The 17,300-nt window shown below is 41.9% G+C and overlaps 2 protein-coding genes and 1 long non-coding RNA gene across 4 annotated transcripts in view; 1 reads left to right on the top strand and 2 right to left on the bottom strand.

Annotated features, from left to right (window-relative positions):
• Positions 1-451: 451 nt before the first annotated feature.
• ccm2 (CCM2 scaffold protein) lies at positions 452-8,808 on the bottom strand. 2 transcript variants are annotated; one of them, XM_035144066.1, is made up of 10 exons: positions 8,445-8,808; positions 4,367-4,543; positions 4,131-4,214; positions 3,685-3,868; positions 3,059-3,195; positions 2,833-2,968; positions 2,557-2,614; positions 2,316-2,451; positions 2,083-2,221; positions 452-1,732 (listed from the first exon to the last, which is right to left on the bottom strand). In XM_035144066.1, the coding sequence occupies exons 1-10, from the start codon at positions 8,472-8,474 to the stop codon at positions 1,428-1,430; spliced, it is 1,386 nt and encodes a 461-aa protein (XP_034999957.1). In that variant the 5' UTR covers positions 8,475-8,808; the 3' UTR covers positions 452-1,427. The 2 variants fall into 2 exon arrangements, with proteins under 2 accessions (XP_034999957.1, XP_034999958.1); XM_035144067.1 differs by lacking the exon at positions 8,445-8,808 and adding an exon at positions 5,676-5,864.
• A 19-nt stretch (positions 8,809-8,827) lies between these two features.
• LOC118099443 lies at positions 8,828-15,703 on the top strand. The gene is made up of 3 exons (XR_004694277.2): positions 8,828-8,988; positions 9,433-9,581; positions 15,625-15,703. It is a non-coding gene; the product is annotated as an uncharacterized LOC118099443 (long non-coding RNA).
• Positions 10,069-17,300, bottom strand: part of xkr6b (XK, Kell blood group complex subunit-related family, member 6b) — a 49,207-nt gene continuing 41,975 nt past the window's right edge. The window contains exon 3 of the mRNA XM_035144065.2: positions 10,069-16,785. Coding sequence (XP_034999956.1) covers positions 15,815-16,785 — 971 coding nt within the window. The 3' untranslated portion in view covers positions 10,069-15,814. The remainder of the gene's footprint in view (positions 16,786-17,300) is intronic.

The raw sequence follows: 17,300 nt of genomic DNA on the forward strand, positions 1-17,300 counted from the left end.
AAGACACAACCCAGACAATCAGCTTTTTGGTTCCCCTGTGTGTAATTTAGTGGGGAAAGTAAAAAACAAATCGGTAGATCTGCGATGAAATGGTTTAAACGCCTGGTGAGTGGCTTTGCAGAGTGGAATGTTTTCCTGCCAGCTTCTTCTCCCTCGGACTCAACAAAACTAATCCCCCCCCAACTTTGAGGGTAATTTCGGCAACATCCAGCGTGACTGCTTTGATGAAACTTAGGCTGAAGTTCCACAGCAGCTTAGGTGCATCCAAGCAAATGATCAGTCAAAGGAGATCATACTCAAGATTTTAAAATCTTCACCTCTGGTCAGTTTTGCTGTACGAGAGTCAAACTGAATTGAACGTCAAACTGCTGATGATACAGCGGACAGGTGTAAATGACAACCATGCATTGTCCTTGGACATTGTGATGCTTGTAATCAAACAACACGCGAGCAGTGTTAAGTATGTTATTTAATAACTATGATTCGCTCAACAACTGGAGGTACAGTTCATAATGAGCTGTCTGCATGTGACAGACAGTTGGCAACAGTACTGCAGTGTAAAGGCACAATGACAGATGTGATGTCACACACAACAAGATGACCTGCATGAGGAACAAATATGTAAAATCAAGAAGTTACATCAGCCATCAGCTAACTGGCTTTGTCCAATACCGTCCCCACTCAGTCACGTACGACTGAATGAATTTGTCTTTACAGCATTTCGTTGGTCAGTCTGAATAAGGCAAAATTATATAAATGAGTAAACACTTATAACAAGTGATAGTGTAAAACAAAAAGGTACACAAATCTTATATATATATTTATATAGCAAAATGTTACTCTCACAGCAAACGCACAAATGTGAAATCTCAACAAAAACCAATGTTCTTCTGATGCATGAAGCTGATTGACCTATCGTAATACAAAAGCACAAAACCAGTTCAGCTTCACTCGAACACATTTACACAGTCCTCCGATGGATCCTCCAGTGTCTTTGAGGGGATTCGAAACAGAACCGTTCCCAAAGACTGCCGAGGTTTTCGCTACATTGCTGACAGCAGTGGCAGATACTGCCAATAAAAGGAGTACAAAAATCAAAAGTTTTAAAAACATACCAGAGGTCGCGTGATAATCCCTCTGAAAAGCAAAAATAGCGAAGTGACTGAACATCATCTACAGGTTCTGCATAAGTGCGTTTGTTGACTTCATGTGTTTGTGGTAATAAGTCGAGGTTTTCCTTGAGTGCTTCGGGACTATGGAACGCCCTCTTGACAATTAGAGGAAAATACAAGTAATCAAATCTTAGGTCAGTGCTAAGGACCACCTTCATCTGATCCCTTCAGCTCATGCCTACTGTTTAATTGTGGAGTGGCCGTCAGTTCGAGTCCTCAGCTCTTGCCGGTACAGCACATCATCGTGGATCCGTGTCAGGGAGTCACTCCCTCCTGGTCCATACTGCAGCCGAGGGCTTCAATGTCATTACTGATGTCGGTGATCATGCGGTCCCATTCGTCGCCCTCGGAGGCATCCTGGCCCTCGTCCGAGGCCACGCTGTCCCCACTTCCTCCCACTGCTCCGTTGCCATTGGTGGTGGAATCGGAGGCGGAGCTTACCGTGCGCCGATAGCGGCCAAAGCTGTCTGTGATGATTCCTCGGCCGTCTTTGACACCAATGGTTTCAAGGAAGTTCTCAAAGTGCTGGCTGTCTTTCTCCGGTATGAAGGGACGCAGGCCTGCAGGGGAGCAAACACAGTACTGTCAATACTAGTTTCTCCCATGTGACAGTGGAATGTGACAATAGCCTTTTTAGCACATGTGTGTGAAGTGGAACCAGCAGCATAGATGTCTCACTTCATGTGTGGAGACATGAAAGTGAATCTGAAACAGTTGTGATCGTGAGAACAGATTCTGATGTGTGGTTCTACTGACATAACCTGTTGACACGCATCATTTCCCACCATCCACTAATAAATATCTGAATACAACTACACATACATGCATTTCAAGGGTTCAGACAGGTTCAGCACAAAGAAAGCAGGGCAAGGGATTACCACACACACAGTTATGTTAAAAGTGGCCGTACCAAGTAGGAGGAACTTTCTGCTGTCCCCGTAGAGTTGTCGAAGGTTTATGCAGAACTCATGGATGGATGCACCATTGCGGTATTCATGCAGCAGTGTGGCAAATTGCTGGATCTCCTGCGATGAGAGTTTTGTCCGCAGCTGTGAGACGGAAAAAAGGAAAAATCAAAATGAGGATCAATAGAGCTTGTTCTCAAAAGAAAGGGACAAAGGAAGAGAAGGTGAATCATCGTACTGTGGTCATGTAGTCCTGCAGCAGCTCTGCAGCAGTGGTGCTGAGCTCTCCTTCACTCGCTGTCTTCGTCTGAGGTGATGCTGGGGTCGACGTTGTGGGAGAGTTTCCTTCTGCCTCCGCCGGGACCTGGAAAGGACTGATAGAAGAGAGCATCCCTTGTAAGTGACGAGCCACAGCAAACCACTCTCAGCCTGTGCATCAAAGTCTTTCTTGACCACAAATTGAAAGCTTGTGTACTTACAATGTGCTGCCTTCTGCTTCAAAGGCCTCTTTAACATCGACTTTACTTGAAGAGTCATCTGCAAAATCAAAAAAAGATGATTACTTACACGTTCACATGTTGAGTTCTGAAGTGTTAAAAGCTGAAAAAGATGGCAAGAAAACAGCATGACGGTTAACTATTGAACAAAATATCATTTAACAAGACAAAAGGTGTCATACTTGCTAATAAATGTTGCCAATGACTGTGAAATGTGTTTGTTTCTGTCTAGAGAGCCGATCTGTTCCTTTTCCTTACCGCTGTACAGAGAGAGGTGTCTCGTCGGGGTGGTTGCTCCATCAAATATGGCTCGGTCCAAGAAGTCGATGGTCGATTCTGTGTAAACGATCTGGAAGACCTGGTTGAGCAAAAGACACAATTCCTCTGCTGCTGCCTAAAAGAGAAGAAGAAAGTCAACCCTGTATACGGCCATTTACTTCTCCAAAACACGCTTGTCGACATAACCTCACATGCAAAACATTACCTTGTTATCAACAGCCAGCACAAGCAGACAGCAAACTTCCACAAGCACGGCTCCACTCTCTGATAAGGAGCTCAGGGTCTGAGACTTGTTGAGATCGGGACACGAGCTGGGACAGGGAGAACCTCCCGACTCCTGGGCTGAAAACAAAATCACAAAATACATACGGTTAAATGTGATAATTCAAACACTGTATTGTAAAGAAAGTAGACATTTACTACTTTGAATATTTCTGAAACATCTGAATTAAAACTCTATTATTAGGGTCACATTAATTCATTCTAATTCACAGTATTGCTTCTTACTCTCCCAGACAGATGGTAATGAAACAGTTGTTTTTTAAATTAATTTCACGTTATTAGATTCCTATGATTCCCTCTAATTAATTAGTCTTTGGGCAATCAAATAAAGACATTACTAAACAAAGAACCAAAGGGATCTGGCAAGATAGACAACTCTTAAAACTGTGTCACAAGAGTGGGTGTAATTGTGTCTAAATCTAGATCTCATCTATAACAAGATCCAAACCAGGTCTTTGTGTATTCCTACATTTCTGTCTTCTTGCACCTTTCGACAGTCTGACAATTTTTAAAGCTTCATTTTAATATGTCACCTATGTGCATTCCTACCTGTTTTGATCACCACAAGGTGCAACGAGTCGTCTCTGATGTATGAGACAGCAGCAATATCATGGATGGGCACCCTCAGGATGATGTCCTCTCCATCGCGCCACACAAGCTTAATGTTGTACGCAGACAAGCTCACCACTGCATCTTGCTCTGATGTCAGCTGGCCCGCCAACTGATGTGACTTCTGAGAATCACACAGACACAGACAGCCTGTGTAAATATCCCTCTTATGATAGAAATTACACAATTTTGAAATTATGATTATCTGGCAACTAAAATATTCCACTTCATTATGAATAAGTATAAGCATTAAAGGTTTTTATCACGGACCAGTAAGGATTGCATGAATTCCAAATGCTATTATTAGTTATCTTAGTAATGTAAAAGTAGAGAGAGAAAGAAAGAGACCAACAAACGGTTGAATCTCCTTGTGCAGATATTCTTACCCTTGCATTATCAATGAGCTGTAGCACTTCTGTGCGACTTGATGGGTTCAAGTATCCTGGAACTGATGTGAGCTGCCCCAGGTACTGGAAAAAACAAAACATACATATGAAAGTGTTTAATAAAGTCAATAAAATAAAAACAAACGATTCCTCCATCTTTTCCTTCTGACTGAATAGCACTGCAGTGTTTTAATAAACAGGCGAGGATTTTGTTTCTCTGCTTATATCTCACTCACTTTGACCTCCTTCTCAATGTAGTCGTTAAGCAGGATGTCAGGGTCGATGCGGTGATCAGGCTGAGAGAGTGGGAAGGTGTGTAGGGCCCTGCGCTCTGTGGCCTTCTCCTGCGCCTTCTTGTCCCTCCCCTTCTCTCCTTTCAGGAAGACTCTCTTGAATGGAGACACGATACCAGGCTAGTGAAGAAAGACAAAGACAGCGAGGAGAAATTAGAAGACTGTTTGTCTGTGTGGTGATGTATCAGCATTTGTGTGCACTTTTGTTGCCAAATTATCTTCCCAATTGCAATATTCAGTTTATGGGGATATACCATAGTAGGCCATGCATTTGAAATTATAAGCCAGTGGCCATCTAACAGTGTATCATTAATAATTACAGGACTTTTTATGTAAAAAATACACACATGGTGCAGTTAGAACAAGCTGGCAACACAGTTAAGCCCTTCTAACGCAGCTACAAGATATATGTCCTAAAGAAACCCAGGAAGAAGCTGTATCAAACTTCTGTTGACTGTGGTACTTGCGTGCCTTGTAATTTCTGCTGAGCCTGCTTCCCTTGACTGTGGTTGATGGACTCTTTGACAAAGCCAGTGTAAAGCTCTTTGCATTTCTCAGTGTGTGTTGCACAAACGTCAACAGCAGTGCGTGCAAACACTCTGTATTTTACAATAATTGAACAACAGAATAAAATCTTGACATTTAAAATCATAAAAATCAACCTAGGACCATCAACAAGCAGATGTGTCACAAGGGAAATAGATAAACCTTATTTTTCAAAAATGTTTCTGCAGAAGCTGTGCTGTTCTTTGACTGCATATGACCGATTGTAAAACATCAAATAATACGACAAGAAAAATTACTCAGTAGAGAACCAAGGCCCAACAAGTCCCCTATTGCACACAATAATCAGTAACAGTCCCCTAAATATTTTAGATTTTTCTCATCAAGATCCATGAATTATTCCGAGGGAAAATGGTGCAAATGTCCAAAAAACGCAATGTTTAAGAGAGTGGAATACAAATTCTGATTTTGCTGCTTTGTGTGAAAATCTGTTCCGTAGTTCTTTGCGTAATCCTGCTGACAAACCAGCCAACCAACAAGTAGTCAGGGGTGAAAACGTAACCTCATTGATAGAGGTAACTATTTAGCTCTAATATCAACTAGCACCATGTGAACACTGTGGATCTATTTAAGGTCTTAGTAACGAGGACTTAAAAAAAAACCTTGACAAACCTTTCATGATGCCAAGCCTGTGCACAAAGCGAATTCAGAGCATGTTTCTAGATTCAAAGAATTTTAGAAAGCCTACCTCGTAATCCATGAACGATTCAAGAGTCGCCTACTCAACGTCAAGCACAAAGCCTGGACACGGATGCTGCAAACCGGACAACGTCTAAAGAGTCATCTGTTGCCTCCACTCACGCAGTCACAGCTGCCAACTGTCACTGAGGATCAAACACTCCCCGAGTGTGTATGAGAGGCGTATTACCCCCCACAAAGGAAGTGAAGTGACTCTCTCTCAATACAAAAGGCACAAGAACAGGAAGGGAACATGCCACAACTTCCTGTGATGACACGCTCCGGTTCGTGTTGAAAGTCGAAAAACGTGCAAATTCACATTACTGCTACACCACGGAAACACACTGTTCTGTACTGACGTATATGATCTACTCTGCTAACCACATACATCTTATTTGCAATGTTGTTTAGACTCCAGACTTAATATGCCGAACATCTTAAACATGAACTCAACTCATACTCTCGTTATTTGACTGCTGCGCTGACACTTGATCACGGACTTCATAGAGCAACACAACCTACAGTGCATTATTTAACAGTATGTAGCTCCTGAAGATAAGTACATTAACATTTTATGGCTTATGCTTGAGAAATGTGAGACAAGAGCTACCACATGTGACCCCAGAGAATGTCCTCAGCACGTGTCATTTATGGGGAAAGTGTGTGTACAAATAAAATATAAGTAAGGATGCTGTATTGCTAATTTGTGCTGTTATGGTCAGGGTCCCAACAGGTGGAGGAGGACTTTTAAACTTCCTCACATAATGAGAACAATACGATAATACATGCTGCTGCTTTTATATTGTTTCAACCATATTCACAGTAAAAAGCATGGTATAAGATTAGCAATCCAATCTGACAATTAATCACTATTCCTTGTTCATGAAGCATGGTATAATACATTTATATTCATATAGAGTATTTGTCCAAGTATACGAACATGTCTTCCTACTCTGAAATGCTATGATCTTTTCCTGCCTTTCCAAAGCTAAGTTGTACCACTTTCAGTGTGTAAAGATGCTCACTCACTCTTAACTTGTTTGCAAGATATTAATACCATAACAAGGGGGCTGAAAACAAGAATATACCATGTATAAGTGAGTGCACATACATTTGCTGTGCTATATAACTGTATTTCAGTAATTCAGCTGCAAAATTCCTTAAATTCTTTATATATCTTTGTCACATACGTTCATATAAACTACAATATAAAGGGGTTTGTACTTTCACATGAAACTGTGTGATGATCACATAATGCTCCATACAGTGAGTATGAAAATACAGCTGGGCCAAAAGCTATTCAATGTCACCACCAAGTGGCACAAACTAGAATTGTACATACAATTGACCATGGTGCCTAAAAGTTAATGTTGCACCAATGTGACATGAACAAGTAAAATATTTAGAGGGAATATACTTGAGGATATTTGACTTTTCAAAAAATTCAAACTCAATAAAAGAGCATCTGCACACTCAAATCTGTGCAAACACCTATTTGGTCACAGACCTTGGAGGCATGAATTGGCAAAAATCGAATGAATAGCTAAACAGAGCATAAATTGCTCGATTTGCCTCAATGCAGAAAACTTGTGTCAACGAGTAAAACCTGCGTGGCTAAACATCAAGGGAACTGCAGAACTGGATATAGTGGACTACAAATTAAAGACTTGTAAACATAGACACCATTTACATCTACTTAACAAAATAAAATACAATAGAGATAATTGCTATGTGAGCATCAGGTTACAGCCTTCAAAAGGACGTATAGTGTATTCAGAGCAGTACACTTGTGTCATTAAGGATCCAAAAAGCGCTCTGTCGGCACAATCTCCTGTCACATCAACACGTTCACATTGCGGTAATTGTTATTGCCGTGTCTCATCAACCTTAACAGCACACTTTGGATTTGTGGACATGCTGGAAACTAACATTTGTGTGCCACTGCAAACCTTCTTGACACTGGGCTATTACTTGATTTAGGAGGAGGGTTAATTTTGTTATAGTAGAAAACTGATGACATGAACAGCACAATCAAACAAATGTGTTAACTTCAGGGTTCAGACACGTCACCTCTCCTTAATATAACGCAGCTTTCTCCTGAGCTAACCAGGAAAACTGAGGGAGTCACCTTTTAACAGCAGGAAGAGAAGATAAAGGCCAAAAGAAATGTCTAAACATGAAGCCGGATCAGCATGTGTATGTGATGTGTATGTGTGGGAGGGGGCTGGATGGTATAACCGAGGAGTGGTGGGTCGTTTCAGCAGGATCTCAGCTCCCAGGTCTCCACTGAACCACACCTGTACAACAACAACACCACCTCCACTAGTAACTAGCAACACAACAATGGTCCATAGTTTCCTCTGCAGCCGATTCGCCCCAAACCAACCACATTTTAACTACGACGTGTTGAAGATGATGTCAATGGTGTTTTAAGCAATATCCTTTAAATAATGTTAGTCGTCCTTAAACTTAACTTGGAAAAACTTCACTCGCTCCATCAAGTTAAATCTGTGACGCTCCACTTGAAGTTAAAGCCCGTCAGTAAGTTACATTGTATTCTCATTTGCTTTAACACCAGTTGAGGGGAAAAGACAGAAAACATGTCGGTGTGTTAAAACGAGTATCTCCACAGGTTGGCTAACACACGCTGCTTTATGTTTGACTCCACTTAGCCGGGCTAACAGCTAAGCTAGCTAGCCCCGGTCTAACTGGCTACTAAGTTAGCATGCTAGCCGGGCAACTTCCACCAAGTAGCGTCACCTCAAACGCCGGGACTTACCTTTTTCACTTTTTTCACATCATCCTCCATCTCTACGTAAAGGTCCTCTTCTTCATATTCATCTCAGCGAGGAGGTCCGGGCGAGACGAGACATAACCACCGAAGCTTTTCACCAACACTCATCTGACAGCAGTCAGGCTTGCTAGCCTAGCCTAGCCTAGCACTGGTAAAGTGATGCCCGAATTTGAGCTGGTTTCGAAACGCCATGCCGCTGTTTGCCTCGCTCGGCAACCCTTCGAAGAAACGCCGACGCGTCACCGAATGTGAAAACTGTGTGTTTCGGTGCAGCTAAAACAGCGGAGGGGAAAATCTGAGGAGGAGACAAACTCGGACAAGACAGGCAAAACTTTTCAATCGTGCCGCCATTTTGGGCGTTGAGCAGCGGTCCAGCATGCTTTGCTCTGCACAAACCAAAACAGCTGCTGGAGCACGACAACACCACCTGAGGAAGAGGGAGCCCAGCCCCAGCTACTGGCACTTCTAGTTCTAAACCATCAAATACACATTATTCTTTTACATTATAACCACAACATACAGACATCAGGTGATTATTAGTTGTTTTATTGCTACTTCTGATGTTTGTTTTGTTGTTGTCTTGCTCCAGGCTCATCTCTGTTTTTCTCTGATAATAAGTGATGGATTGCAGGGACATGTGGTTCTTTCCCAAAGAGAAGTCATCTCTTCTAAAATAATCACTGTGATATATTAAGGTCTCTTTTTTGTTTGTTTAGAGTGTATATTAAGATATCGAATTAATTGACTTTCATGACCAATGCAGCTGTTATTTATGTTAAAACGGTGCTTTCCTGTTAAGATACGTATTCATTTCCTGCGCTGAGTAATATGAAAACGTACAGGATGTTAAAATGCAGGTGTTTTCATGTGTTATTTGAGACTATATAAGACTATATGAGACTAATTTCCAATCCAAACAATATCTCAATGACACACTGTTTAGGATAACTGTTTACTATCCATGTTTTACTAGGACAAGAATACGAACTGACGATCAAGACAATCAACAGAGAGAAAGAAAGGCGGATGCAACAAGTGGAGAAAGACAGAAAGAAAGATGCTCAGATACAGTGCCAGGAAAAGAGACCAGTCACTGTGGATTGTCTGCGCATGAAAGGAAGAGTGAGCTCTGCACACGTACAGTAACAGCAATTACTTTTTAATTGTGTGATAATTTTCTTATTCCTCTACGTTCTTAGTTATTTGCAGCACATGGAGGGTGTTGTCTCTGCAGTATTTGGGTTGGGGGGGTTTGGGTCTTTAGGTCATTTGGGATGGGCTTCGTTACTGTGAGGATTAAATGCTTAACTACTGGTTCTGCAAGTGGACATCAATGCAGAAATTAAATAGAGCAGGCAAGGAGCTGCAAAATTCTTAGATTTGGTATTCTTGGCTGTGGGGCTGTATTTGTTTTTTCTGATATTCACATATCTGATATAACAAGCTGTAACATGTGTTGTACAGCATTGTTTAGGACACATTCAATCAGCCCCCCCCACACACACACACACACCCTTAATGTAAACACTCATCACTTAGCATGTGACATATTTCATCTTTTTTCAACTGTCAGAACGTGAGACGTGCATGTGAATACAGTACTGATATATTGCACTTTCAAATACTATATTTATTTTTCTCTTCTGGGATGAACAGTCTGATATATGAATCTACAGTAAGGCTTAACATTACATTTTCAGCATATAATTTCTCTTTTCTTCTAAAAACCAAAACATACAAAAAGAACTTTAGCACCATATGTTATTAATAATATTCATATTGTTCCCAAAAATAGGGCGTAGGTACAATACTGGACATCAGTTTTGCTTTTTTAAAGTATGGGGATTCCATGGAACAATTTACGTACATTTTTATATTTAACAACAACAAAGAAATCATTCCTTATATGTTCTCAATCACAACATTGGTTGTATGAGTACACTTTCATATAAATGCTACAGCCTGTAGCGAATTTGCTCACTGATATTGTGCCAACTTTTGGAATACCCCGGATAAATCATATAGCCTAGGGAGTATACCGATTGAAATACACCAACAAGCTAACACAATCTAGAAATTGATAGAATATAAACAAAGCAATATTTCCCAACACCTTTTTATAACAATTAAAAAAAATAAATGAGCAGCAATTAATATGACAACCATAGTCGCTTCATTGGAATATCAAATCCATTTTTAAATGAAATATTACAGCCAATTCTACAATAACAACAAAAATAGATACACACAGATTAAGGACATATAGATGACAGGAATTTACAACACAACAATCACGTTCTATATACTTTTTTTACTCAGATTCCAGTAGCAGAAGTACATTTGTGCTCCTGTGCATTTGCCAAAAAATGCATTTTATTATCTGCCAGCTTCATTCTCTCAGAGAAAAAAAAGAAAAAGAAAATCGTTGTGCAGATTGAATCATAGTAAAAAAAAACATACTCTATGTTGAAACCATCATAATAAACACATGAACAGTAGTGTTCCTTTTTTTGTGCAAATTTGGAAATTAAAATGGCACCATTAAGATTTAAGTTCTGCTGTAAACTGTGAGGAGTTGAGGTGCTAGCTCTTGAGCATGTTGTGTTTGCAGGTTTGTGTGGTGCGTGTTCTCTCAGTCAACCAGTGGGCAAAGCTCTTAGAAAGCCATAGAGTGGACTCTGCTGTCCACAGTGGTAGCACCTTTTAAATGTATTTATTCAGCACCAGGTTACAAACAAAATATAAACACAGGATTGAAACTAAGAGAAGAAAATGCACCAATTTATCATCTGCTTCAACTAAACAGATGATCGTGACACAAAGATACAGACTTGGACTAAGTCAAATGTTACAATGGCCCGCTGCTACACATTAATGCAGAAATCAGGGTTCGTTGTACAGTCAAGAGCACTTACATGCTATATGTTGCGGGTCACCTCACAATGAGTTCTAAAGGCATGCTGGGAGGTGGCACGGAAACCAGGAAATGAAGTTATTCAAAAGTGAATCGGTGGTCGGGCTTGCTTCGTCATTCCATTGTATGAAAATGTATCTGATCTTTGCTCGTTGCGTCATCAGCGACTTCTTCCATGTTTTATTCCGACTGCAGGCATTATTGTTTTGGCTAGAGGATGTATTGTTCACACGAGACAAACGACACAGAAAGTTCACGTCTTGGCACTACAAATCATTCATCATTTGCAAGACAGAAGAAGATGTCAAGGCATAGACACAAGTACAAAACAATCATTGACCAAATCGTTGAGTGTAATGGCTGGCACCTGTTTATGACTACCCATCCAGCAGTGTAAAACGAATGCTTTTCAGTTCAGTCCTAACTGCTAGTTGTAGCTTGCTTTATCAGCTGGGCTGTAGCGATTCAGCTTACTCCAACATAATAAAGATGAGGAACCCTACGTTCAAGTAAAGAAGATGTTCAGTATTGCCTTACTATTTCTCCTATGTCTCTGAAAGAACCAGTCGTTGGGTTTTAGACAGTACCCACACGACTTGGTGCAGTCCTGTCGATGACAACGTGGATGAAATTATAAGACTAAATATGAGGTGTGAGTTGACAGGATTGTGAACTTGGCTCGGTTTGTTTTCATGGAGACACACAGGGAATATTGTTTGGTGTCGTCGTCTTGGTGAGCATGCTGGCACATGTAACGAGTAAAGAAAGACATTGGCATTGTTGTTTTGCGTACCTGGCTGCCATGGCTGGATTGAAGCACCCAAAAGTGACAAGGCACAACAAGGACTGAGAAGAACAAGCTTGCTGTTCAAACGCTCTTGCTGTGTGTTGTGGCTGTCGAGGGATGTGGAAGTTGGGCAGGTAACCTGACAGAAACAGATCTCTGTCGGTTAAATCTCCGTGACCTTGTTCATGGTATAAAGCGCGGCTGCCCGAAAACTACACTGAACAGCATAGAAACGGCTTCCACTTGCACTCTTGTTTAGCTTAGCTCTTGAAACCCGTGTATAATTTAAAGAACACAAGAAAAATATATAAAAAGTAAAACCCACTTATTTTCCGGCTTCTACCTAATCCTTTTTACCATAGATACACTGTGGCAAAATGGTGATTTCTCTGTAGAAATATGTAAAATATAGCGTATGTTTCATAAAAATCCAGACTTGTACATATAGACTCTTTGTAGACTTAATTAAATTCATTTCTAATATTCCAATGACACACTTGCGCAAGCATAAATACTCTGCATTTTATACGACATTAAGCACCACTGATGAAATGCAACCTATTGTACATAATCTTGTCTATGACGCTTTGTAACACTGTTGTCCTACACACACAAATAAATCGATGAATCACAGTGTATTTGCACCTGATTTGGACACACGTCCATGTCTGGAAAAAGTTCTGCAGTGTTTTTAATACGGATGCCAGGCAGCCAACTACCACAATAATAAGAATGAGTTAACGGTTCCCAAAAAAACTAAATGTGCAAACCATAATTTAGTCGTACAATCCCAGCCGAGGAGTGGTCCAGGATGCAATAATGTTAAGGAAAAAAATGGAGACCCTTGAGGACATGCCTGGGGATGAGAACTGCATTGAGACACCCCTGAGTCAGCTGGTTCAGTGGTCTTTTTGTTGGTCCTGAGGAACCCCTGTATTTTGCTTAGTTTTTTTTTTGTTTAACAATAATTCATTATTCATTTATTGACTAACTATTAACATGGCTGTTCATTCACTACAACAGAGATGCATTACTCTGGCTACTATGGTAAACAATGAACGAGTTGGTAGTTTGCATACACATGTATTTCTATACATATAGTCTGTTGGATGTTTGCTCCACCCTAGCTGACCCAACAGTTCTCAATTACTCAGGGCTGAACATCGCTTTTTAAGCTGAAGGGTGGCCGACCCTGGATGTTGAAGCTCTTGGTTATGGCAGTGTACCTCATTGCATGTTCTCATGTCAGGATCTCCAGTTGTTCAGCCTCAACCCCGTTGTTCAGTTACCAGAGAGTGTGAGAGTGTTTCACGGGAGCGTGCCAAGGCCCAGCACCATAGAGATGGGGGAGAGGGCGGAGCAGCAACCAAGGATGGAGTCGAACAACCGGCGAGAGAACAGAACCATGGGAAAGGGCTGAGGAGACACACAAACAAGCGTGTGCACACACCCGCCACCATGCAAGCATACTTAGATCCTCTAACAATACAGACTGCGGGTTGTTCAATACACGCAACACACGCATACTTTCTCACATGACCACACAGGGAATCACACACCACACTCCAGTCAGGCCCTTTGCCACGATTTGTCCTTGTGTTCTTTTCCAACCCTGGCAAAAAACCCCTCTCACCTTTATCCTGGACTTACTTGGCGTCTGCTTTTTTACAGTACGATGTTAGCAGGCAAACGCGGCCACAGCAAAGCAGTAAGCCAGTGAGCCAGGAAAAAGGAATCTCTGTGTTGTGAAGGGCTCTTGGGCCTCCGTCGTTGGGTGCATTTGTACTAATGCCACATACTAAAGTCATGCCAAACAGTACAATGTAAAAAACACATAATATATATTCAGATGAACCATTAAGTAAATCGATAACACTAGAGTGTGAAATGCATTCATTTTTCTCCTGAATTGTTCATTTGCCCTCTCTGGAAATGTGAGTCAAGCTCCTTTGACGTGGAAGGCGTTTTAGTATTTTTTTTGTTTTAACTGTGGTCTTCTCGTCGGGTGTCAGAGGGGGAGAGCTCCCGTCGGTTCAGCAGGCAGATGTATATCAGTGTGTAACTGCGGCACAGCAAGCCTATAGATGGCACACATTTTGCAGGGACTCATTCTACTGGTGGAAGGGGGCGGATAAATTGGAAATACAGCTCTGTAAGATGTGATTTGGCTTTGTTTCAACTGCACTTGCAGGTGCCAGAACAGTCGCCCCGTACACCCATGTATACCTATAAGAGCATCACTTCTTTGAGGGCACACTAATGTTGAGGAGTATATACCTTTTAACACTGCAACATGTTCTGTTATGTAAAAAAGTGTGTGCGCTGGCAAAATATAGTTATGTCAATGACTATAAATGTGGACACAAATACGCACTGAAGTATAATAGCATAGAAATATCTTCTCAGATTTGTCATATTTTTTCCTAAGTCTTTTTGCACCCAAAAAGCATATATTAATCAACCTTAAAACAATTGTTGGTAAGACAACAAAATAGGGAGGTCGGAAAAGGGAGAATTTTCTAGGATTCAGAAGGGAATGGTGGAGGATTCCTTGAAGGCTGTCTTTGCACTTAAGAAAAGTGCGTGTCAACATACATTTGTACCCTTCTACCCTTGACTAAACCTACAATCTTTACAAAAGTCTTTGGAATGTTTTGAACTATGATTTTTACACCCACCAATTGACAAAACATTGTGCTCATTTCTCTACATTCCTTTCATTGTGTTCTTTGTCCACTTCAAGTTGATATTTTAATATTTTGTGCTGTCTCAACTGGGCAAAACTGGCCAATTAAGGCTTGCTGTTACAGCCCGCTTCCACTGGAGGGCAGTCTGCACTGTGAAAATTGAAAGTGGGTGGAACTGATTGAAGGTCAGTGTGCTTCTCTTTTCTTCCATACATGATGTGATTACCATTTAGGATTTTGAGCAAAAATAGCACAGCCAGGATAGACTTGAGCCTCGGGGGCTCACAGACTGAAAAGCCATTTTGAATTGCTTCTCTTAGACACATATGTGCTCTTTATGAAATTTACAGTGTCATGATGAAACTGTCAGTGCTTTTTGATTCACGGGCTCCGGACTCGGTAAACATTAACATACATTTCGATGATGTACATAAAGAATGGCAGTAAATGTTAGAATGTGCAAAGACCTGCCTCCTCTGAGATTCTCCTCCATCATTCCCATCAGGCTTTGCGTCAGTCCCATGTCACAGGGACATACAATGTGCCCTTCACAAGTATTCACAGGTAGAATCACCAATACAGTATAATGCATTAAACACATTTCATAATGAAACATTCATATGTTATCTACACACTCATACAGAACGTTCCTGTATGCAGAGGGATTTATATGAGACTTCTGTATATATCACATAAGATACTGTAGGTTCAAAAATTTCTCTCTGTACTGTGTTTTTTCCCAAAAATAAATCATGACCGTGGGTTTTGTCTCGACAGATTTTTGCTTGACAAATCCCACATCTACTGCAGGAAAATTGAAAGATCATAGAGGAGAGACGGAGAGAGCCAAATGTCAAATGGAAAGAGATGGTGTCTGAAGAGGAGGAAGAGCAGAGTGAAAGAATGGAAAACGCATGTGCATCGTTGTGTGTAAGAGGAAGTGACAGAGCTGTGGGAGACGATGCCTTCAGAGAGAAGACTCATACTGCAGGAGTTCATAAAGAAGCGGACCGTCCCTATACCTGATGCCCACTGCATTTGGGCTAATGTACTGCAGCACATTTATGGTCCTGCGCAGGCGCCGATCCACAAAGTGTGCATCCCAGGCTGGGTAGCGCTTTCTGGGCATGTCTATCTTGATGAGAGGACCCTCGGGTTGGATGGGCCTGCCGGCTGCATCCACAGGCTCTGTGGACCTCACCTGGAAAACCGGAAGGCAGGTGTCCGTGGCTGTTTCGTCTGACTCTTCATATTCCCCTGCCAGACCTCGTGTTGGGGTGGCCTGAGAGCCTCGGGGGCCTGGTGTGGGAGCCATGGGCTCAGCCTCGGGGGGTAACGGAAGGCCCCACAGCAGCTCAGCACAGCAGGAGCTGGCCAGCACCCTCAGCCGGGGGCCCATGGGGTGCAGGACCCCGTAATAGAGAACCATGCAGGCCACACCTGAAGCAAAGCACAGGAAGACACCACATAGGGCAAAAGAGGCATAGGCGTCAGTGGTGGCTGGGTCGCGGTACGCATACCAGAGGGAGCTGAGGATGGCGTTCTCCAACAGTACTACTGTGTAATAGGCCACCATTCTGCACCGCGTCCGGCCCTCACGTACATTGAACCAGCAGAAGACATAGACCACTCCCACCACCATGTTGAACAGTACCTCCTCCCACTTGGACATGCAGAAGTCGGTGCCGCCATGGATGACCCAGAAAGCCATGGCACACCAGTGGAGCACCACAAAAATGCCAAAGTAGATGTGGAAAACAGAGGCAAACAGGGCAAGGGAGAGCACCCTTGAGGAGATGGTGAAAAGACGCCAGAAGAGGTGCACCAGGGCACCTCGGTAACTCATACTCTTCTTGTCATCACGTGAATCTCGCAGGAGTTTGTGGTAAGAGGCTAGCACCCAGGCCAGGGACAAGAGGGAGGACATGGCAGAAAAACCTGCGAATATAGACAGAGAGTAAGCGTGAAAAGAAGAGGAAGACTACGAATGAGAGATACAGATATTTGACACTAGATCAGAAATTGTAATACAAATCTAGTTTCATCTTAAGTTTAAAGCATAACCCAAAGAATTGTGGTTTGATCTTGACTAGGCGGCCAAACCACTTCACTGTATAAGAATAATTTCCGCCGAGGCAAATCCATCGCATCTTTCAAAAGCATATTATTACCAAGATCATCCCAGGTCATTCAGTCAACACAGTTTCTATTTAGCACACCAATTCAGTTTCCATAAGACATGTATAATAGAGAAGGCAGATATGTCAGAGCAGTAACCTGCTGCATGAAAAACGATAGAGGATTATCTGCAGAGCAGCAGCATGGTGTCTCAGAAAACGTATTGATGGCATTTCTATAGACACTCCAACAGAGAGGGGTATCCCTTTTTATGATTGAATTGCCATCCTCGGGTATCTACTTCCTGAAGAAACTGGAACGGTGAAATAGGTTTC

This window comes from Hippoglossus stenolepis, chromosome 20 (assembly GCF_022539355.2).
Source record: "Hippoglossus stenolepis isolate QCI-W04-F060 chromosome 20, HSTE1.2, whole genome shotgun sequence".
Classification (NCBI taxonomy): Eukaryota; Metazoa; Chordata; class Actinopteri; order Pleuronectiformes; family Pleuronectidae; genus Hippoglossus; species Hippoglossus stenolepis.

Excerpts from the sequence above, each read along its gene's own strand:
- ccm2 (XM_035144066.1), bottom strand. The coding sequence starts at position 8,474 with ATGGAGGATGATGTGAAAAAAGTGAAAAAG. Across the intron at positions 2,452-2,556 it reads GAAGCAGAAGGCAGCACATT|TCCTTTCCAGGTCCCGGCGG; the intron begins GTAAGTACACAA and ends CTCTTCTATCAG. Across the intron at positions 2,222-2,315 it reads TGCAGGACTACATGACCACA|CTGCGGACAAAACTCTCATC; the intron begins GTACGATGATTC and ends TCCGTCTCACAG.